Genomic DNA, 24,000 nt, shown 5'->3' with positions numbered 1-24,000 from the left:
TGATTAAAACACTTACGACCGTGTCTCTTTCCACCAACTGCTGATTGAGCAGGCATCTCTCCTCGGACCCTGTGTTTCCAGTGAGTATTGATTATTGCATCATTCACTGAGTTCACACAAGAGCGAACTGAGGTTATCAAGGGTTCGGCAAACAGCCAGTGGACAGAGCAACACTAGAAACCGTTCTCTCAAGTTTGTGGAGCGTGGCCTGTACCCTGCTCTTCTCGAAGAGAGCCACAACGGACCTCCTTCTGCCAAGCAAATAGCCACAGGCTCAGCTCACTCGGCTACAAACAGCCCAACCGCTTGCCAATATGCCGGAGGCACTTTACCACCCACGCTTTACCACAGACCCCACTGCTGACCATACATACAGTGCAGCACAGCTGCCCCTTCTGAGGAAGAGACCACACACTAATGGATCACAGCTTCTCTTGGCCAGATCTGCCAGCACATATATATCAACTAGTAAGATTTCAACAAAAACATATCTGGCACTGGATGAAAAAAAAAAAAAAAAAATTATGTTTAAGGAACAACAATAAATATAATTCAGTCTTTAACTGGAAGAATAAGTGCCAGAGTCCGCACAGATTTCCTCCAATTTACACGTGGAAGACTTTTATGGAGCAATATCAAGCATGCAGGGAGTCCTTCAGTGATTTCTGACAATTTAACTGCTCCCGTGACACATTAAATGGCGGCAATGACAACTTAACTGCCCTGCCAATCAATATCTTCTATTACTCTCATTGTCACAGGCAAAATATGATGCAGGGTCAAATGAGATTGGTAGCACTTTTCTTCAAACTGAATCGCCTGTCAGAAATAGAATTAGGACTCATTCCATTGTTGGTAAATAATTATACATTTCTATAGAATGATGAAAAATTATATATTTGTGACTTCCAGCCACATCTGCCCACTGTTCCTTTTTAAGTAAAAAAGGAATATATATATATATATATATATATATATATATAATAAATTAAACGAATTCAATTCAATTAAAGTGTGCAATTTTCTAAATGCTATAAAACTTCAATGCATGCACAGTTCCCAGTCACCACATTAATAAAATAAGGACACAGAAATAATGTTACTGATGCTAACATGAGTATAACTATAGTTTTAGTTTTTGCCTTGATGTCATATCCGCAGATGAATCGCATGCGCTTATGAACGCGATATTGCGTAGCTTGTCAGCGAACTACGACTCTGTGTAGTAAGTGCCGCTCCATTTGAAAGCAGGTGATGGACATTACTGCTAATCACAGAAGCGGCTGTACTGACGAGACACGCATGACAATCACATGTGATTAATCGTGCAGCCCTAATATTTAGTTAATATTCAGTCTCCTCCACAAACCAGGCACTTTGGAAAATGTGCAAGCCATTTTTAAATCCAAATGAGAAAATACATTTCCAAATCACTTCCAAAATAATTCAGCTTTAAAACCAGCATGAGAGGAAAAAAGGCTGAGGGTGAAGCTTTTTATCCAGCAGAAATGGATTGGACATAGAGAAGTGGGTGTTACCAGAACAGACATTGAACAATAAGAGGTGCTGTTGAAGTCAGAATAAAAAAATGGAAGTTGCTTCCGAAGTGGAGGGAGTTGTTACTTTAATTAGGGCCCGAGCACCGATGGTGTGAGGACCCTCTTGTATCTGCTTTGTTTTTTATTATTATTATTCTTCTTCTTCTTCTTCTCCCGAATGAATCGCATTTTTGAGGGCTTTAACATGCTCAAAAAGTCATGAAACTTTGCACACGCGTCAAACCTGGTGAAAATTTTCGTCTGATATAGGATTCAGAAGAGGGTGTGGCAAAATGGCTCGACAGCGCCACCTATACCAAGAAAATCAACAGCCTTCCAGCTATGTTTCACGTGCATGCACGAAAATTGGCACACATATGTAACACACCAATACCTACAAAAAAGACTCTTGGAGCGAAATTCTAAACCCTACAGGAAGTCGGTTATTTTTAATATTATGAGCATATTTTGTGTAATTTTGGTCATTTCCATGTGTTGTATTTTAACGAACTCCTCCTAGAGAGTTCTTCAAATCAACACCAAATTTGGTATGCCTAATCTAAAGGCCTTTGCGATGTTAAATTGCGAAGATCCTGACTTTTCGTTGAAGGGCGTGTCCGTGGCGGCCTGGCGAATTTCGATGATTCGCCATGAAAAATGAAGTTGCTATAACTCACACATACAATGACCAATCTGCCCCAAACTTCACATGTTTGATGAGACTCCGAACCTGAACTGATTGACATGCCCATATTCAGTTATAGTCATAGCGCCACCTATTGGCAACAGGAAGTGACATATTTTACGCTGCGACGAACTACTCCTAGAAATTTTATGACATCAATGTCTTTTTTGTGGTCAGTCTAATCTAAAGGCCTGTGCGATGTTCAGTTGTGAAGATCTTGAGTTTTCGTTAAAAGGCTTGTTCATGGCGCCGCGACGAAGTTCGATGTCTCGCCAAGCGAATAAAAGATGTTATAACTCAGGCATAAGATGTCCGATCTTCCCCAAACTTCACATGTGTGATAAGAGTCCTGGCCTGAACAGATCTTCAGGCCAATATTCCACCGGGTGTGGCAGAATGGCTCTATAGCGCCACCTATACACTTTCAACGGAGTGCGCCTCGAGCTATGTTTCACGTACATGTACAAAAATTGGTACACACATGTAACACTCCAATACCTACAAAAAAGTCTCTTGGTACGAAATCCGGATCCCAACAGGAAGTCGGTTATTTTGAATTTTCCCTTCAAAATTGCTGTTGTTTTTGCCATTTTCAGGGGTTGTACTTTAACGAACTCCTCCTAGAGATTTATTCAGATCAACACCAAACTTGGTCAGTGTAATCTAAAGCCCTTTGCGATAATAAATTGCGAAGGACTTGAGGTTTCGTTAAAGGGCGGGTCCATGGCGGCCTGACAAATTTCGATGTTTCGCCATGAAAAAGGAAGTTGCTGTAACTCAGACATACAGTGTCCAATCTGCCCCAAACTTCACATGTTGGATAAGACTCTTGACCTGAACAGATCTACATGCCAATATTCAGTTATAGTCATAGCGCCACCTATTGGCAACAGGAAGTTACATATTTTACACTGCGACAAACTACTCCTATAATTTTTTTGAGATTAACATATATTTTGTGGTCAGTCTAATCTAAAGGCCTGTGCAATGTTAACTTTTGAAGATCTTGAGTTTTTGTTAAAGGGCGTTTCCATGGCGCCATGACAAAATTTGATGTCTTGCCACAGCAAGAGAAGTTATTGAAACTCAAGCATAAAATGTTCAATCTTCCCCAAACTTCACTTGTTTGATAAGAGTCCTTGCCTGAACACATCTGAAGGCCAATATTCCATTATAATGATAGCGCCACCTGCTGGCAACGGTAAGATTGGCACATATATGGGATATACTTTGATATATTCCACTTATATTTAGGACATTAAATGCATATTTCTCAACGTTCACCTTTTTACTAAAGCCACACGATGGCGGTGAGCCCGGGTGCGAGGGCCCGTTCATCGCTGCTTGCAGCTTTAATGAAATATTATGATTACTTTCAAGTAACAAGCACTGATAAACCAAGTATGTGTGGCAAAAAAGTAAATGGGTCGAATAGTGTTAGTTTTCATGTTGGCTTGCCATCTAAGCTGTCCTCTGAAAAATTCTGAAAGCTGAAAGCAATGTCTTTTTCTAAAGAGTTGTGTTTTCAACCTCAGATGTTACAAGCTGCTGAAATGTAAGGAGGGGTAGACAATTAAATGGAGGCTTAACCTGCCAATCACTCTCCTTTTGCCCCATCACATCACAGGCTCTGTTCCGCCTCCTCTTTAATTCCTCCTGTGATATGCCGCTGGCAGCTTGGACAGCTGATTGACAACCATCCTGATCCGAGCACAAGATGGTACCCTTAGCTCAGATTGGCTGGTAAGGACAGAAAGGTAAAAGTCTGCTGTATAGAGAACCGGGAGATGAAGGAGTGAAATAGTGCCAGTAATTAGGAGTTTTAGCCGAATTAAGGCTAGAGGTGAGAGCGGGGGCTGTCTTGGATGTCCTAATACTTGTCTTTCCGAGGGGTAATTTAGGATTTAATCTCCACTATGACCATTGGCCTACTAAGGGTCTAATTCATCCTGGAAGGAGGTGAGGTTAAGCAGGTAATATAACAGAGAAAGAGGCTCATTGAGAGAGCTTGTGAAAAGCCAGAGTGTGTTTCCTATTACTCACTCCCAAACCCTTTGGATTCCACACAGTTCTGTTAACCATCAGCAATTATCTCCCTGTCAAAGCGAAAGGTAACAAATTTCCCCATATCCAGCCAGGCAGCAGCTTCAGCTGGACATGAGCATCATCTGACAGAAAGTAAATCACCGCGCCAGCCAGCATTTTTGACAGACAAATGGACTACCTTGGAAAACCTGGGCCTATCACTCTGAACAGCACAAAGAAAAAAAATGGATGAGTATCTCCCTGTTGACCTTACTTTTTTTCCCCTATCTCCCTGGTCCTCTTATTTTTTTCTTCAAATAAGATTAAATGCCTCTGGTTCTGAAAGCACTGAGCAGCTCCAAAATATGAGCATTATTAATGGTCTCTACAGCGAGCTGTTTAATCTTGTGCCAGGCCGCAGCCATCATCTTACCTCACCTTTCCCCTCCCAGACAGTCACAGGAAACAGGAAGTGAGCTGCACACACACGCTTGATCTGCCTAGCCGTGTCCTCCTGTGAAGTTTTATAAAGTCTGATGTGTACAAGCGGAACAGTTCACCAATGCTGAGTCAGCACACAGGAAAATATGTTGTTTTTGCAATGCTCATCAGCCAAGACAATGCCAAAGTTTGTATGTGGTTGGTTAAAATCATAGCATATTGTGAGAAGGATTCAAAAGAAAACCTCAATGTTGGCTGTAGCCAAGAAAAAAAAATTGAAACTTGGCTAGTTGGCATTATTACCTATTAACTCTTGATGGTGAATGTTGTATTTACACCATCTGGATGCAAAAATATTTCTCCATGCAAACAAGCCATGTATTTTGAAACAATTCTGAACACATAAATAATAATAAATTGCTAATATTCCATAATAACTTTAGTATTACATAAACCTTTTGTGGTTCAAGCAAACATTGCACACTATCAGGGGGTCCTACACCAGCTGAGTAGCTACCGTTGAGAAAGGAATGCTAGCAAATATTTTGCAACATGACAAATGTTGCAGTAACTATGATAATTTCCAATCTGAACACAACACATAAAACATTCGAACCAAGCTCTTTCTCACCAACTATCAGGAGGTAGCATCTAGTTAATGCTATGTTTGTGGCTAGCTTGTATAACGTGTCCGAAGAATGTGATTATGAGTGCATGGGATAGACAGGTGGGGAGGAGAAGTCCAGGTGACTGAGACTGAAACAGACGTAACCTTTTCGATTTGTCAAACACGCTCTGGCTTCATTTCCTCAGCACGTCACTGCAGCTTTCCATATGAATCCTCAAACCATTTCCTCATGAAATAGGCACTCAGAGGCCTCGGTCAAGGAGAGAGGGCTACGATTCCATCTAATGAAAAGCTACATCCCATGGAATTAACATATTCATTCTGGAACAGGACATGAGCTGTCACTGATGCCCAACACAACTGGTTCCTGTGAAGGCAGGGAGCACTTCCTGCCACAAGCTTGTCAAGCCTGATGGGAAATCTGCAACGATAAGCTGTCTAACTGGATCACACATACTCAGACTGGCCACACAAGTAACAAAGTCTGAAATTTAGTTTAAAAGCAAAAAATGTATATGTATAGAATCTGCTTTGAAATGTGATTGTGTTATGGTTTATCTAGTAACACAATTTTTGTAAGCAGAATTTTTGTAAACAGAACCACAAGAACAGGGTTCCGGAACATTCTGCCTGTCTCTATCTGCACAAATAGATAGTCCTGTTCTAAAATGAAATAACTGGTTAACCCAATGTTGCTGTTTCGGTCTGGTCTACATAGGAAATAGCTTCCCAAGGAGTTTCTAAAATGGCTGTCGAGTGAAGGGTGCTTGCCTTAAAGAGATGGTTCCCCCTCAAAATAAATATTCAGTTATCATTTAATCATCCTCATGTCACAAAAAAACCCATTTGACTTTCTTCTGTGGAACAGTTTTTCAACTGTTTTTGCACATAACCCCCACTGACATTCATTGTAGAGGCAAAAATGCTCCAAATGAGACATTAAACATATCTTCTTTTGTGTTCGAAAAAAGATTCAGTCATACAGGTTTGGACTGGCATGAAAGTGAGTAAATGGTGCCACAACTTTTGGGTAAACTCTAAAGAAGGCTATCCAGTCCTGCTCCTAGAAGGCCACAGTCCTGCAGTGTTTGGCTCCAACCTCAAATAAAAACACGAAGTCTCAAGGATTCTAAGAAACATCCGGACAGATATGTTGGGATATGTTGAAAATACACGCATCACTTACGCATTACCCCATGATTTACTCACCCTCAAGCCATCCTAGGTGTATATGACTTTCTTCTTACAGAGAAATCCAGTCCGAGTTATATTTGAAAACTTCCTGCCTCTTCCAAGCTTTATAATGGCAAGTGAGTGGGTGTTATTTTTCAATAGTCCAAAATGTGTCAAATAAAGCACATCCATCCATAACAAAAAGTGTCCCACACTGCTTTTTTGGGGGGCGTGTAATAGGGGCCTCCTTTAGTGAATCAATGCATTTTTGGTAAGAAATATATCCATATTTAAATATTTATAAACCATAAACTCTAGCTTCCACTAATTGTCGTACGTGCGTTCACTATAGAGCGTCATTCTGGTGGATGACATAGGAGTAGTTAAGATCCGGTGAAAAAATGTAGAGGAAAGAGCAAAATTAAACACCGGCCAGGAATTAGAAGTGCAAAACAAAGATTTGTAAAGAAAAATGTCAGAGGATTTCGATATAAGCCAAGAGGAGACTAAAGTAAGGAAATGTTGCTTCCTTTGCACCTGTAAACAAATGTTTGTTCTTGTGAGACTAGCATTTTCACACCGGAGCTTCCGCTACGCCTACGTTCTACGCTATCTGCCGGAATGCCATTCCATAGTGAACGCATGTACGACAGTAAGCAGAAGCTAGAGATTAAGGTTTATAATAATATTAAATATGGATTTTTTTTCTTACAAAAAATAATTGATTCGTTTCAGGAGGCCTTTATTCACCCCCTGAAGCAGTGTGGGACTTTTTTTTATTATGGATGGATGTGCTTTATTGGACTTCTTTTGGACTATTGAAAAATAACACCCATTCACTTTCATTTTTGGGTGAACCATCCCTTTAACTTGCCAACTTCTGGCCATCCTTAACCAAGCCACCCCTGGCAAATTATCTTCAAGCCACCAGACGGTGGGCAGCAGGGATGACCCACCTGATGTCATTATGACAGGGTCCTACACAGCATGTAAACTTTGACGAAAGTAATTGAAGCTACATGGGTAATGACAGTTCCCTCCCCTCCTCCAGCCGCTGGGCTGGATCAATATTTGTTGGGATTGGACCTTGTTCAAACAATGCCAGATTTACAGCAACAGTTTGTATTTACACTTTGTCTTCCAGAGCAACTGATCAGTGTAACCCAATTACTAACCCCAGAGAGACAGCATTAACATGAGCCCTGCTGCTTCTTTATTGCCCTTCAACCACCCCGTCTCATTTCAGGGTCTTCAGGCAATGCCACCGTAACTGATACTACTCTTAAAATGTGCTCACAGAAATAAATTCTCAGTCTTTCATTACTCCTACAATGATTTACTTCATATCATCTGGCCGCTATAGACAAAGATAACACGTTGTAAATTACCCCTACCCAGTCTGCCTGTTTCAGTGCCGGGCAGGGGGGAGACAGGGGGGTCTGTGAGGGCAGAGCTTCATGTCACATGAGCTTGTTTTCTCAAATCCTCTGTGCCACAGGTGAACCGTTCACACTCCTGTGCAAAACGGTTGGCTTACTTTGCCATTGTGGTGCTGATTTTCCCTTGTTTTTGTGCACTGGGTGTAAATTGCTAAACGAAACATCAAAGGACCAACCGCTCTGACCCTCGGAGCATCTTGTGAAAGGCATATTGACAAAACAGAGGATTAATCGCCAAAAATGACATAACGTCCATCATGAACTGTCAAGGCCATAAACGGTCAATAATTTCAAGAGCATTAATCATCGTCTAGTGTGATAAACCCCATGACTCAAGTGTGTGTGATGTATTGTCAACGGAACATGTGGGCCTTGATTTGTTTTGGGCAGTCACTGCCAGTTTGTGCCCTGGGGTGATTGTCACTGTTCTGTGATTAATATTGCGTCCAGCTCTGTCAGTCTGGCGTGACTTTGGAAGGAAGATGCTAGCAGCACGTGTTCTTTTTAACACGCACAGTAATGGCTTTTCATACTCTCAGCCTTCTGAAGACTGCCAATCATCCTTTCTGATGAATCACTGTTACTCTGACCTTGAAATTGAAGCGTAAACAGCATAAGCTAGATATTTTAACATGATCCCAAGAGTGCACCCGCTCTCCTTTTTTCTGGAAAGCAAACATAGTAGATAGCAGCTACTGGACTTGAAGTTAAATGCTGGAAAGTAGACTGACCATTTAGAGGAACAAAAAGACAAAAAAAATTATGTAGATTTTATACACCTGTGGCACACGAAAAGCTGCGAATGTGCAAAAAAATGTGGCTTCCTGCACCACGTGCTAAAAGCCACACTAACTTTCCCAACAAAGAAATATAAAGTTGAAGTTGGCTTTTCAAACAATGACAAGCCAACTATTGGTTAACCTTGATAACAATGGTAAACAACTTTATGGACTTTATGTACCAGCAACAACCTGAAGCTCAATGAACATTTAAAAAGCTGCAAAAAACTCAGCGTCAAAGTGAACAATCCTCTCAAGACCTGACAAAATGAGTGAATCTAACAATACGTACAGTGCATTTAAATATGATATGCATTTCAACCTCATTTAAACGAATATCATCCACATTGTTTAAGTTGAAGTTCCTTTACACATAAACACATGGAACATTACAACAAAAACAGTTCCTTTTTGCATTAATACTGGCCACACAAATAGGGTTGAGGAACACAGTGTAGTCCACTCCAGGAGGGCTACTGGTATTAGTCTGCTGGCATCTTCACAACATTAAAACTGTCTGAAAGAGTAAAGGGTTCAACTCAGAAAATGCAAACAGAAGATGGAAAAACCACTGAAGGCATTTACGAAAATGCTGAAGTTATAAGAACAAAATTGGGAAAAGAGACCAACGATTCCAACACAATGAGACTCGAGTCACCTGAACTCACAAGAAGAGATTCGGTGAAGATCAGAGGATACAGAGCTGCTGCAGTGTGTTTGGTGCTGTTGTGTGCTCTTCTGCTGACTGCAGTCATAGTGTTGTGGGTCCACATGGACTCACAGAGAAAAAACTACACAGAAGATAGACGACAGCTACTAACCAAGATCATCAACCTCACGGAAGAAAGACACCAGCTACTAACAAACAACACCGACCTACTTCAACTAAACGAACATTTAGAAGAACTGAAAAATAAGCTGTGGAACTTTACCCAAGATGGATGGATTTACTATCAATTTAGTTTTTACTGTTTGTCCACTGAGGAGATGAACTGGAATGAGAGCCGAGCCAACTGTACGGAGAGAGGAGCAGATCTGCTGATGATAAACAGCAAAGAAGAACAAGAGTTTGTGAAGAAAATCGCATATCCCTATAACATCTGGATTGGTCTGACTGACACTGATGAAGAGGGCATCTGGAAATGGGTTGATGGCAGCACACTGACTTCTGGCTTCTGGAATGTTGGACAACCCAATGGAAGAATAATACAGAACTGCGCTGTGTCTTCTTTAATATGGTGGGCTGATACTCAATGTAATTTCACTAATAAATGGATCTGTGAGAAGAGTATTTTACCTGTCATACTACCCTAGGTTCACATACACTTTTTGCTTTTGAAAAATGAAAAAATGTCATGCCTTAATGATAATGATGCAATAAACGTAAATACTTTTGTACACCTATATACTGTAATAGTTTACGAACCCAAATTACCTGTTAAACAAGTCTTTTGTTTAGAAAATGTGTTTATTTTTTTTTATACTCAAACAAAGATTCATACAAAATGGCAAAACTGTCCAAATGATAAAGTTTGTATCTTTTAACTTATACATATTAGTAGCTTTATAGTGTGTGAACAGTGTTGTGCTAGATTAGCCAGTATACTGAGTCACTGAAAGCGGCCCCTTCTGTAGGCCGTGTGAAGCCCCCTTGTCTGCTCTGTAATTTCCTCTACCTTCCATTCTATTTCACTGGCTGATAACTAAGAACATTAGTTTTATGCCACTTGCCAGGCTCAAATGAAAAGAGAGCTAACTTTAATGATGCCGCAATTAATCGCCCCAATAGACAGACAGCTAAAAGACAAGATATTGACTTCATTAAGGATAATGTATTATGTCATTAAGTCAGCAGGGTCACCTTGTGTATCATACATGGCGGGCTAATATATTGGCATTTTCCTCAAATAAGATAAATTCTGATATGAGTGATAAAGCGGATTAGAAAATGCCTCATCCAGGCAGAGAGGAGGCAGCAGTCCTCCTCCAGAAAGAAAACACAGCCCCATTACTGATCACTGCTTATCACACGGGCACATTGATCTGCACAGGCAATTTAATCATTATTGTTTCAGTCCAATCTACAAAGAGAAATGCTTCTCCTTCAGTGGGTGTGCCGAGTGCTGTGAAATGTATGGCACTAGATCTTTTTCTCTCCCATATTCAAGAGTATTTTAGAACCATTCAGAAAACGTAAACAGTGTGTACTGAAAAATGTGTGCAAGAATGTTTTTTTTTTTTTTTTTTGCCTACCAAGACTACATTTACTCAATCAAGATTGAAAAACAGTAATTCAATTTAAAATAACCATTTTCTATTTTACTATATTTTAAAATGCAGTTTATTCCTGTGATGTCAAAGCTGGATTTTCAGCATCATTACTCCAGTCTTCAGTGTCACATGATTCTTCAGAAATTATTCTAACAAGCTGGTGCTCAAAAAAACATTATCATTAAAGTTGAAAACAGTCGTGCTGCTTGTGGAAAGTGATTTTTTAAAAAAAAAATATGAATTTATTAAAAAAATAATCAAAGTCTTACTGACCATACACTTGGAATTAAATGGTATTATACATTTTCCTAATTATTATTATAATATTTTTTTCTGCACTGCAAACTAATCAAAGTATTAATCCATACAGTGTGTGTGTGTATATATATATATATATATATATATATATATATATATATATATATATATATACACACATATCGTACATATTAGGGAATTTACAAACCACATAACTTAAGAAATATTAATTACACTCAGCTATTCCAAATATTAAACTGGCATTTTCCTGGCTGGTTTACAATTTTTCATTTTTATGTTGCCAAAAATGCACTATAAATCTTCAATCTTACACAATGTAAGCTTCCGTAAAGAAGCAAAATAATGAAGTAAATACATAATCCTTTGTTCAAAAACTTCCACAATTTCTTGAGTTCCACATGCAACAGGCACATGAATACTCTCTATGTAGTAAATGCTAATTTATAGCTGCACTTTTAGTGTTTCAGTTCAGTTTTAAAATGAATTTCAATGTAGATGTAAACTCTCCCCCTGCTCATGTAAAAAGAAAATAATTTTTTTTAAATATTCAAATAAATACTCAAGCTTGTCATAACTCTCAATGACCCACTCTCAATAACCTCGTCTACAAGCACACTTTTTTTTACAAAACAAGGTAAAAAAGCAAGAAAAAAGCAAACAGATAAAGAACACAGAAAACACACTTTTCCAGATGACGTAAAGGTCAATGGAGACCTGAGATAACAGGCCTAGCAACATTTGAGCGGGATCACTGATTGAACAGCCATTCATTTGACAGGTTTTCTTCTTCTTTTCTCTCTCTCTCTCTCTCTCTGTGTGTGCAGTCCAGAACTTAGAGACACAATGTGCCCTATTCCTGCGACCTTGGGCTTCCTTTTTGGGCTGGCATTATTGACATTTTCCCCCACCATCCTGTGGCCCTTCCTCTCATTTGTCATGATTATTGCTGAATTCTCAGCTGTCATTTGCGGCTGTAGATCAATGGCTGTCCACTCCCCCTGTGTCGTATTGGCAGAGCAAACAGCCTTCCTCCTCTAAATGAGGCCCTCTCTCTCTCTCTCTCTCCATCCATTAGAGCCGTCCGGCTCATGTGAGCAGTCAGTCCTTTGTTAGGTCAGTCCATACATCACAGCACACATCAGAAGTGTGCTCACTTTCCCTGCTAGGTTCCCAGCACACAGATCTGTGTGTCAAAAAGCACTGTGTACTACTATCATTCCAGAAATGTGTGTGGGAACCTTGATCCACAAGAATATTGCACTTCTCGTTCTCATCACAGCTGTGTTATGTTAGTCTTGCAGTGTGTGTGTGGTGGGCGTGGGGTTATATCTGTCTGTGTGAGCTAGAGATAAAGCCTTGCTTGTCATCAGAATCAGTCACATCCTGGGTGCAGAAATCACCTTGTCGGTGTACTTGAAATTGGCAAGACACAGTAACAACACAATGCTTTAAACAAGACCGTGCCCATAATATTTTTATTAGCAGCAGTTTCCATAGTGATTGCTTTTTAAGTACGCTGCGCCAGCAATGACCAAAAAGTTCATGAGTGTACATGTCATTATATTATCATTTGTAATGACAACTCTTCTGAATAGCTCATTTTCATTATGTGAATGTTTAGTGGCCCTTTAAATCCCAGGGTTTATATTTGTGGGAAATGAAAAGATCATCCAACTTTCAAAGAAACTCCAGAGGACTTTAATGATCCTTTTTTAAATGGAGAATTAATTATGCCAGGCCTAATTGCTTATGAATGAGAGGACACAGATCATGGATTCTGATCCATCACACATAAAGCAGACAGAGAAAATGATTTCACAGAGGTTTGTTAAGAATACGCAATTAGTGTTAAGTAGTTCATATTCACGTCTATATTGACTTTTGATTTACTGGAATATAACTGACTAAAAGTAACGGTGTCTAACATTGTAACACATTAAATACTACTACTACTACTAATAATTATTATTGTTGCTGTAGCTGTTATCATTATAATTATATATTATTAAAAATATAATTATTAAACAACAACAGCAACCATTAATTAGGGCCCGAGCACCGATGGTGTGAGGACCCTCTTGTATCTGCTTTGTTTTTTATTATTATTATTCTTCTTCTTCTTCTTCTCCCGAATGAATCGCATTTTTGAGGGCTTTAACATGCTCAAAAAGTCATGAAACTTTGCACACGCGTCAAACCTGGTGAAAATTTTCGTCTGATATAGGATTCAGAAGAGGGTGTGGCAAAATGGCTCGACAGCGCCACCTATACCAAGAAAATCAACAGCCTTCCAGCTATGTTTCACGTGCATGCACGAAAATTGGCACACATATGTAACACACCAATACCTACAAAAAAGACTCTTGGAGCGAAATTCTAAACCCTACAGGAAGTCGGTTATTTTTAATATTATGAGCATATTTTGTGTAATTTTGGTCATTTCCATGTGTTGTATTTTAACGAACTCCTCCTAGAGAGTTCTTCAAATCAACACCAAATTTGGTATGCCTAATCTAAAGGCCTTTGCGATGTTAAATTGCGAAGATCCTGACTTTTCGTTGAAGGGCGTGTCCGTGGCGGCCTGGCGAATTTCGATGATTCGCCATGAAAAATGAAGTTGCTATAACTCACACATACAATGACCAATCTGCCCCAAACTTCACATGTTTGATGAGACTCCGAACCTGAACTGATTGACATGCCCATATTCAGTTATAGTCATAGCGCCACCTATTGGCAACAGGAAGTGACATATTTTACGCTGCGACGAACTACTCCTAGAAATTTTATGACATCAATGTCTTTTTTGTGGTCAGTCTAATCTAAAGGCCTGTGCGATGTTCAGTTGTGAAGATCTTGAGTTTTCGTTAAAAGGCTTGTTCATGGCGCCGCGACGAAGTTCGATGTCTCGCCAAGCGAATAAAAGATGTTATAACTCAGGCATAAGATGTCCGATCTTCCCCAAACTTCACATGTGTGATAAGAGTCCTGGCCTGAACAGATCTTCAGGCCAATATTCCACCGGGTGTGGCAGAATGGCTCTATAGCGCCACCTATACACTTTCAACGGAGTGCGCCTCGAGCTATGTTTCACGTACATGTACAAAAATTGGTACACACATGTAACACTCCAATACCTACAAAAAAGTCTCTTGGTACGAAATCCGGATCCCAACAGGAAGTCGGTTATTTTGAATTTTCCCTTCAAAATTGCTGTTGTTTTTGCCATTTTCAGGGGTTGTACTTTAACGAACTCCTCCTAGAGATTTATTCAGATCAACACCAAACTTGGTCAGTGTAATCTAAAGCCCTTTGCGATAATAAATTGCGAAGGACTTGAGGTTTCGTTAAAGGGCGGGTCCATGGCGGCCTGACAAATTTCGATGTTTCGCCATGAAAAAGGAAGTTGCTGTAACTCAGACATACAGTGTCCAATCTGCCCCAAACTTCACATGTTGGATAAGACTCTTGACCTGAACAGATCTACATGCCAATATTCAGTTATAGTCATAGCGCCACCTATTGGCAACAGGAAGTTACATATTTTACACTGCGACAAACTACTCCTATAATTTTTTTGAGATTAACATATATTTTGTGGTCAGTCTAATCTAAAGGCCTGTGCAATGTTAACTTTTGAAGATCTTGAGTTTTTGTTAAAGGGCGTTTCCATGGCGCCATGACAAAATTTGATGTCTTGCCACAGCAAGAGAAGTTATTGAAACTCAAGCATAAAATGTTCAATCTTCCCCAAACTTCACTTGTTTGATAAGAGTCCTTGCCTGAACACATCTGAAGGCCAATATTCCATTATAATGATAGCGCCACCTGCTGGCAACGGTAAGATTGGCACATATATGGGATATACTTTGATATATTCCACTTATATTTAGGACATTAAATGCATATTTCTCAACGTTCACCTTTTTACTAAAGCCACACGATGGCGGTGAGCCCGGGTGCGAGGGCCCGTTCATCGCTGCTTGCAGCTTTAATGTTTATTATTATTGAAGTCATGGTAATATTTTTGGTGTTAGTGTTAAATATTTTAATCAAAGGTGAAGGCTATACTACTGTATGTCACTAACGGCAGCACAAACTCAACAGATTACTTTTTCAAAAACTCCTGCCTGTCATTATTAACACATCTTTAGAGCTATTCTAAACTGTTTGAGACAATGTTGTGTGGCAAAAACAGATTGCAATTGTATTCGGTGAAATTACAAAATTCATGTTTGATCTATCGCAAAGAAAAATCGTTTAAAACCAATGTGAAAGTCGATAAAAAAAAGTCGAAAAACTATTTTGATCCTTATATTTGTATGTGGATTATGAGAGGGAGCGACTTCATTTTGTATCTCTTTTCTGTCTCTATTATAATGGTTCATCGCCATATAATCCATGCACTACAAATGGCGCACCTGAAAAAATAAGAAGGGCGAGGTGCATTTATCATCTGATAAAAGACGCTCTGCTATCCATCTCGCACTCAATGCCTAATCCTACAGTAACACTCCATTCTACCAGTCAGACTTCTTTCCCATAATGCATCATAAGATAATGACACTTCAAAGAGTTGTGTTTTGATACCACATTAGGTTTGTACGTCCAATTAAACTCATTTTGCAGGCAACTATAGGAGTCGCAATAACGTAGCTCAATACCTCAGAAACTCCGCCCACTGTCAATTTTTGGGATGATGACACAACTGCGACAATAAAGGCTAGTTTTAATATGATCATGTCGCCATGGCCTTGTGTACCAGAGAGCACATATTCCGCTCCGGTACATTCAAAACATCAGCCCTTCAGTAGCGGCACCCTGATGAATTAGTCTGGAGTGCCTTTCACCCAAGGTCAAGGCTATGTAGACAAGCATTATTACATTAATTCCACCAATTCACGTAAATGCCTTAGGAAGCTCAGCTATATAATTGTAAAGCTGTTCCCTGCTGTAATGAGCCGTCCAGTGGGATACGAAATGACACTCGTTTGCATCCTGCCGCCGAAGAAAAGGATGAGGGGTAAGGAGGAGTACAGTCGCACTGCCTGTCTCATCAGCGACTTCTCAACATCCACTTAAAAGTCCACAAGGACCGGACAGACTGATAAATCTCCCATAATGGAGCGGACCAACCGGGACTGTGTCATGCGCTACGCACGCCCTTGCCTTTCTTCTCGACGCTCTCTCACGGCTATTTCGTTTTCCTTGACACGCACACCTACGCTCGCTGCCTGTTTTTTTCAGTCTAGCTTTTCCCACCGTTTTTCCTCTCCCTGTTTCGGCTCAGCTGAGCAGGGCTGACAGGCGGATTCCTTTGCTTTTCGCCGTATTAAAGCCACTTTCCCGCCCTGACAGCCTGTTCTATTCTGCCACCTTATAGCTCGGGCTTCACACTTCTCTGGGCAGCCACTGCTTCTTGACAGACCACTGTCACTTCCCATCATCCTCTCTGTATATTCGGCGCTCCCCCCTCCCCCGGCACGCAGCCCCACTTTCCTACCAGTGCAATTATTTTTTTTGACAAGCCATCCATCAGCCTTAGCTTTAAAAGCACTTTCCGCTGATATCCATTGTTAAAGCCCCAACCTTTTTTCCCAGCTTCCCCGAGAGCTCGCATGAGAGAATATGATATCAGACATCTAACCTACCAAACCATGTAAATTTACTTTGTTCTCGGCTATGTTTCCAATTTCACGTCCAATTTTTCGGTACATTATGCGGAGTTGTTGTGCTTAATATGATGTTGTCAAATCCCATTAAAGTTCACTGTCTTGCATGGCTTTAAAAACAGGTTACAATTTGTATTCCATAAAGTGAGGAAGGAGAGCAGTCGAAAGTCAAGCTGAATCTTATTAAAATTATCTGTTCAATTGTGACGTCTGTGGAGGGAGTAATTTAGAGGCATTAGTGCAGGCACATATGAATATGTCAGCAAAGCCAATAACGACAACCAAAGCGAAGGAGGCGCATCTCTGCGAGTCAATAAAGCTCTTCTGCTGGTGACACAAATGTGATGATAATCTAAGGAAATGAATAAGAAACCTTCCTGTTTGAGGAGGAAATCTGCTGTGAAACTGAATAATTTGGAGCATCTTCAATTGGCCTACATCTTGGCAAAATCCCAAATTGCTTGAATTACATGAGCATAAACTATTTACCTTACACCGCAAAAAAAACAACAACATTTTCTCCAATCTGACCACTGAATCCATTAGAACAATATGCAGCTAAAGGTGCTCTGAGCGGTCACTGAAAACCGTCATAAATAACACACTTCTATACTACACTAAATACATATTACTGGAGAATCATGTGAACATGCTGATGATTCATGCACAGAGGGTTCAGTGAAACCCTCATCTTTCTACTGACAGCTATAAACCATAAATATTAACCTGAGTAAAGCAACTATACAGGGCCTCAACAGTATATAAATGGCAGTTATGCAGCACCATAAATTGTGTAATCACATAATTGCACGGGCCACTAATACACTGATGTAGAGGAATACTTTCATATCAAATAATTCAGTCCAAATACACCACAGGACCCCATGTTTTCACAGAACAAAAAAAGATACATTTTAAGTGAATTAATTATAAATGTGTATGCAAACTTTTAAGATAATCTAAATTTTTACATATGCATAAACATACACAAATTATTATAATAATATTAATATAGAAAATTTAAATCCAGATTTTGATTTTCAAATATTTATTATAAAATTGTATTATTTTTTCCCCCAAAATGCAATAAATCCATGAAACTTTCTCTCTCAAAATGCAATAAATGCATTAAATTAATATGAAAATTATAAAAAATACATAACATAGTAAGTTGATCCACATATGACAGCCTCTGAACTTGTTCAATACTAATTATATTATAATCAATACTTGTAAACAGGCACTGGACTAAAATACATTCATCAGTCATAGCTTCCGAAATGAATTCAACGGGTCATCTTGTAAATGCTATGAATTAATTACAGCAATAAAAGAACATTTCATCATGAACAAGAACATCATCACATTAGACCACAGAAATTCCTAAATGACTTTGCCTTTACATTCAATTTCCAAAATTGCATTCGTTTTGCTATGTTACATTCATTTAGTTGACTAGTGCTATGTGCTGTATTAACAAAAACATAAATGGTATTATAAAAACACTGACAATGACAAGCTACGCAATATCATGTTCACAATCGAATGCCGTTCATTTAATGAACGTGGTATAGCATAGCTTGTCTCTGATCTATGGCTCTGTGTATTAAATGCTTCTGATGGAGATTTACCGGTACTATTAATCATAGAATCGGGTTTACTGCGAGATGCGCATGACGATCACATGCGATTTATCGTGCAGCCTTTCTCTGTCGATCACAAAGTACAAAGAAGATGAGTAAAAATAAGATGCGAAGTGAAAACATGATCTAATAACTCCGCATATATCGTATCATTTTGTGTAAAATGTATTTTTTTAATACCGACCAGAAACAATACTGATTTTGGTGGAAACTAAAAAAGAAAGAAAAAGATGTTTATTGCGTTCTGGAACCAAACTCCATTTATTTATTTATATATATAGCTAGATAGATAGATGTGTGTGTGTGTGTGTGTGTGTGTGTGTGTGTGTTAGGGAGTGTGTGTGTGTGTGCGCGCGCGTGTGTGTGTGTGTGTGTGTGTATATATATTTATATTAGTGCTGTCAATCGATTAAAAAAAATTAACTAATTAATCGCACAATTTTTTTTACAATTAATCGCGATTAATCGCAATTAAAAGACTGAAACTTTTTGGATATGTAAATGTAAAATGTAAATAATTAATGTAAACTCAAGACAAAGAAACTATTTAAATTCAAAATATGAATGTTTATTGGAATTTTTGTTTAACTTGTAACACAGATTTTCTCATGTAAACAACATACCTGCAATAAACCATCAATATCCTCCAAATTAACTGTTGGCTTGAAAGCCATATTTATTACAGAAATAAAAACACAGGCATGTAAGTACCATTTGAATTTCAAAACAATCAATGCCAATAAAAAACAAAAATGATTTCCATGTTGAATTCTAAGTGGACTGCAAAAAAATTCCAAAGTATAGTCATTGCCAGTGCTTTAAGTGGGCCTGTACGCACCAGTACTCAGTACCGCCACTTCCAAATATAGCTCTTGAGCGTACCGCCACCTCTCCGTGCGCCCAGAACGTGCTTGTAGCGTACCGGTACGCTCATTTGGACATCTGTTTTAATAGAGGTTTTAATCTTTTACCTGCACTGCCGATTTTCAGAGCGCCCTTCACAATGCAAGCTTCCTAATTCATCCCACCCAGAGCAGAAACTACATTACCCATTCACCCTTAAGTTATACAAGTGAATAGCACATGTGTCGCTTTTCCCACTGTTAAGTGTCAACAACTCAACGTGGCCGGAGAAGGTGTGTGAAACTCGTTGTGAGTTATACTAAAGCAAAATCTTGAGTATTTGTTGTCTGATAAACATTAAAAACTGTCTGCGGAGGTTGAGTCGTCCTGCAGCCCCCGCTGGCTGTTCATTGGCTGCAGCATCTTTTTTCTAAGTTCTAAACAAATACCGTAGACGGCAAGGCACAAATTTAGATATTCATTTATCTAATTAATCTATAGCCTATGCACAAAGACAATATGATCTTTTTGTCCCCTTTTTGTTTTAAAGCTTGATGAAGAGAGAGAGCGCAAGTTGCTGCAGCTGCGAGGAGGACAGTGATGCACGCGTACAGGAGTGATTGACAGTTCGCGGCACTGTGTACAAAAAATACTCCGCTACACAATTATTTCGTTATTTTCGTTTAAGCTTATTAACGTTAGCGTTACAGAAAGGTCTGATTTACTGATGACTGTTACAGTCATTGTTTTTTTTTTATTTTTAAACAATGACATTTGAGTTCATGATTTTAATGTTGCTGTTTCTTGTGGCAGACTAAATGAAGAGTAATGTTTCTTGTGGCAGACTGAAGAGTAATCCGGCAGAGTTTTATACTGAAACTTTCCGTCTAAAAGTCCTTCCTTGGTCTTATCCATATTTCTTTGCACGTTGAACACACATAGGCCACAACTGGAAATAAAAAAAAAAAACTGCAACCGCGTTAATTGCGTTATTTTTTTTTAACGCGTTAAATATTTCAAATTAATCGAATGCGTTAACGCGCTAATTTTGACAGCACTAATTTATATATATACATTTTTTCTTAAAATGAGCTACACAACACACTATGTGTGGGGGGAATTCAGTTTTTCTAAAAACAAAATGCCAGTATTGTCAAAAAGATTAACTCTTTGCCAAATATATTCCAAGCTTCAAGTCGTTAATGAAAAGGAAGCGCAATTAACAGCTGATATCATCCTGTGTCTGGCTGCGCTAATGAAAATCAAATTAAACACAAATCTTTATAAATCATCATTACTGAGGATTCTAATTGATCCAGCAATTAAACATGACAAATGTTATATGCACCAAAACTTCATTTTAGTCCTCCAAACAACAAGCTATTCATCTTAGTGTTGTGGCTTCTTAGCTAAATTCATATTGTTTATACAGCAAATTAACAGGGAAAAGAATCGCTGGTCAGGGAGGGGGGTTTGGGTGCTGGGGGGTGCCCCTCTGTAGAAATCGCAGTCCGGGGGCAACCAGCCGTGATTATCAATAGGATTCTTTTACCATGCTGTGGTCATAGAGTGTAATATTGCTTAAAACAATGCTGTTGATGCAAATACCATACAAAAGCCACAAAAAGTTGCTTGCATGTGTGTTTACTCATGAGTCAGTGGAAGGCGGGATCACACAGTGGAGACACCTGCCTGTCTTTGGGCCTCTGACAGCTCAACCAAGTGTCAACATATGGTTATCAATGATCCAGATGGCTTCTTCATGTCTGGAGAATGACAACTTTGCTCCTCTATTATCAAACAGTAGTAATTAACCATAATCAAGTAGGTGTTAATTAAGCATAATGAACCCATTTCTACCCAGCCCGAGCCTACTATCAGCAACTTAGAGTTAATTATAAGCACTAAGCACTCTGGGTAATCTCTAAACTGCGGATGGGTAGAGGTGCAGTATTTGTTCAGCTGATGATGACTGTGTTTTGTCTGTGAGTTTGGCAGATTTAAGCCTGAAAAACTCCTGATTTGCCAGGCTGTCACAGCTGTTAAAGAGGAACAAAAGGGACCGGACTCCCGATGACAATGTTTTAGGGGTTTGTCATTCCCTGTGAAAGGACGGCCATTAATCAGAGTGACCCCTGCCTACAGCCACCCCACCTCAACACCTGCAGCCTGGGTATGTTTCAGGGGAAATTAAAGCTGTAAATTTCCTAACACCATGTGTACGTGCACATGGGCTGCCTGGACCCTGCCCTGAACCGTTCAGAGCCATTTTAAGAGAGCGCAGGACATCTGTGCATTCACGTGGCTTTCAAATTGTTTTGAGAATGAATTAACGAATGAAAAACAAAAGGTTACATGACTTTAAAAAATGTCATTTGGCATTAATATTATACAGACGTTCTAAGTGGCCATGCATTATAATTTTTTTCCTTCTTGTTTTCTCGTTATAACGACTTAATTTTCTCGTTATCTCGACATAACGAAAGTCGTTATGAATTTTTTTTTTTTACTTGTATTTAAACCTTGAATCATGTGAATGCAATCTTTAAATAAATTAATATATGTATATATATATATATATATATATATATATATATATATATATATATATGTGTGTGTTTTTTATGTTTTTCTTATATGTTTTTTTTTTGTAATGGGCATTTGGAAACAAACCATCTTTCAAAATTTGAAATGAGAAGCACTTTACACTCTTGGTTTAACATTTGAAAATTAACACAGCATTAAATACTATTATTTCAATATTATAGTTGTTTTAAAAAAATTTTATAATAATAATTAATAATCATAATAATAAACATTTCAAAATCAAAATCAGTTTATCAAACTACATTTTTTATTTCAACTAAAAAGTTATTATTTCATTTATTTATTCATTGCAAATATCAAACTATAACTTTTTTCCACCATTGCATGCTTCTGCACATTAGTTTGCACTATATGACTTTGATCTGTGGGACAAATGATTTAAAAATGTTTATATTATTTGAACAAAAATGCTAAAAAAAAAAAAAAAAAAAAAAAAAGAAAAAAAAGACTGTACCAAACTATATATTTTGTTCAACCAAGGACTATTCAGGAATGGCCACCGACTACAGACCAGCGAACAGTGTTTAGGAAACCTGTTTGCAGTTGCATCTGGTGACACAGATACTACACACTTGAGCTTTAAGGATAGTCACCATGAATTCATGCAAAAAGCCTTGAAATAATATTAAGCGTGTTATGCCGTTGCATTAACATGTCAGAATAGTTGCTGTACGTTAGCAGCCATTGCGCTGAGACTGGCAGCTTCATTAGAAAGAGAGCAAGGGAAATGTCAGTTCGCATCACGTTTAAACTACAAAATCTCAACTCAAAGACAAGCCATGCCATGATACTACGGGACAGCGCTTTGTAATTCTATATCAGATAAAACCATGTCTACGCAGACAGGATATGACACTCCTGTTATTATTTGCCTGATAAAGGAACATGGTCTTTCTCCCCTCCTCATCAAATGGTAAAATAATTGCATTTCCCCTGAGGCTAGCATCAGGAGGTTCTGCAGTTTCTCACAGTGTCAGCTTCTGAGTCAAACTTCTGTGAGAGAGACGCTATCTCACGCCGAGACAAGATGAATTAGAAAAATCAATGCTTCAAGTCTCATTTGACAAACCTGGAGATATTGCACGGTGCAACTCTTCTCTCACACATATTTTCTGCGCCGTGACAGGGTGCGACTGCCAGCACAGATTCATCAGGAAACAAATAGGACAGCAGAAATAATTGGTTCATGTGCACTTTTTTAATGACTACAGCCTGTAAAAAAAAGAAGGAAAAGAAATGGGGGATGAAAATAAAGCTTCACTTTTTTTTGGACTTCCTGTGAATTGTTTACATTCTGTGCTCTGCCTCAATGTTAACGACAGTCAAATCTGTTTACTGTCTGGGAGCATGTGTGTGTGTGTAAAGTCTTCATAAGGTGCATTGTTTATTTTGCACTCCCCATTGACACTTTGACACCTTATATGTGAAACTCGTCACCCATCCTCACTGGCTGCGCCATCTATTGTGACATTTGGTGATGCTGACATTTTTGGCTCAGATGCATGAATGACCATTCTCTTCTTCTGCACCTCATCACGGGCTGACGCAGAGGGCGTAAATGCAGTCTGACTGGCCGTGTCACTCTGGATGAAAGAGAGTGCTGACAGTGTGTAAATGTAAATGAGTGTCCTGGGCTCACCCTCGACCCTGAGTGCAGTTGTGAGTAACGCCGGCCATGTCATCCATCCACTCTCACCGTAAATAAGGGTGTCACCCGGATGGGCCCAATTAAAAGGGGTCAGTACAGAAAATTAGGGGCTTTATGTACAGTCAGTAATTTCTGCAGGAAGATGCATCAAGCAGCCAAAGGAGTAAATCACTTTGAGAGCGAGGCGATAATTACAAGGATCAAGGTCCTTCCCCAGCCCTCAGCTGGGTTAGATCAGCCCGGTTTAATCAACACCACATCATCTACACTTAGCTGGGAAACTATTCATTCAGCCGCTAAAACAACAGTGCCGGTCGCCAGAGCCGTGA

At 39.1% G+C, this 24,000-nt stretch overlaps 2 protein-coding genes across 4 annotated transcripts in view; one reads left to right on the top strand and one right to left on the bottom strand.

Annotated features, from left to right (window-relative positions):
- The window catches only part of lrmda (leucine rich melanocyte differentiation associated), a 262,778-nt gene that overhangs the window by 119,293 nt on the left and 119,485 nt on the right, over positions 1–24,000 (bottom strand). The gene's annotated exons all lie outside the window — the stretch shown is intronic.
- On the top strand, positions 8,371–10,943 carry LOC128026416 (CD209 antigen-like protein C). The gene has a single exon (XM_052613528.1). It carries the CDS (start codon positions 9,255–9,257, stop codon positions 10,020–10,022), a length of 768 nt encoding a protein of 255 aa, XP_052469488.1. The 5' UTR covers positions 8,371–9,254; the 3' UTR covers positions 10,023–10,943.

This window comes from Carassius gibelio, chromosome A13 (assembly GCF_023724105.1).
Source record: "Carassius gibelio isolate Cgi1373 ecotype wild population from Czech Republic chromosome A13, carGib1.2-hapl.c, whole genome shotgun sequence".
In the NCBI taxonomy this organism is placed as follows: domain Eukaryota; kingdom Metazoa; phylum Chordata; class Actinopteri; order Cypriniformes; family Cyprinidae; genus Carassius; species Carassius gibelio.
The sequence above is the reverse complement of the archived record's forward strand: the minus strand, read 5'-3'. Positions and strand labels throughout refer to the sequence as shown.

Bases quoted from the DNA above. Each gene is read 5' to 3' on its own strand.
- LOC128026416 (XM_052613528.1), top strand. From the start codon at position 9,255: ATGCAAACAGAAGATGGAAAAACCACTGAAGGCATTTACGAAAATGCT.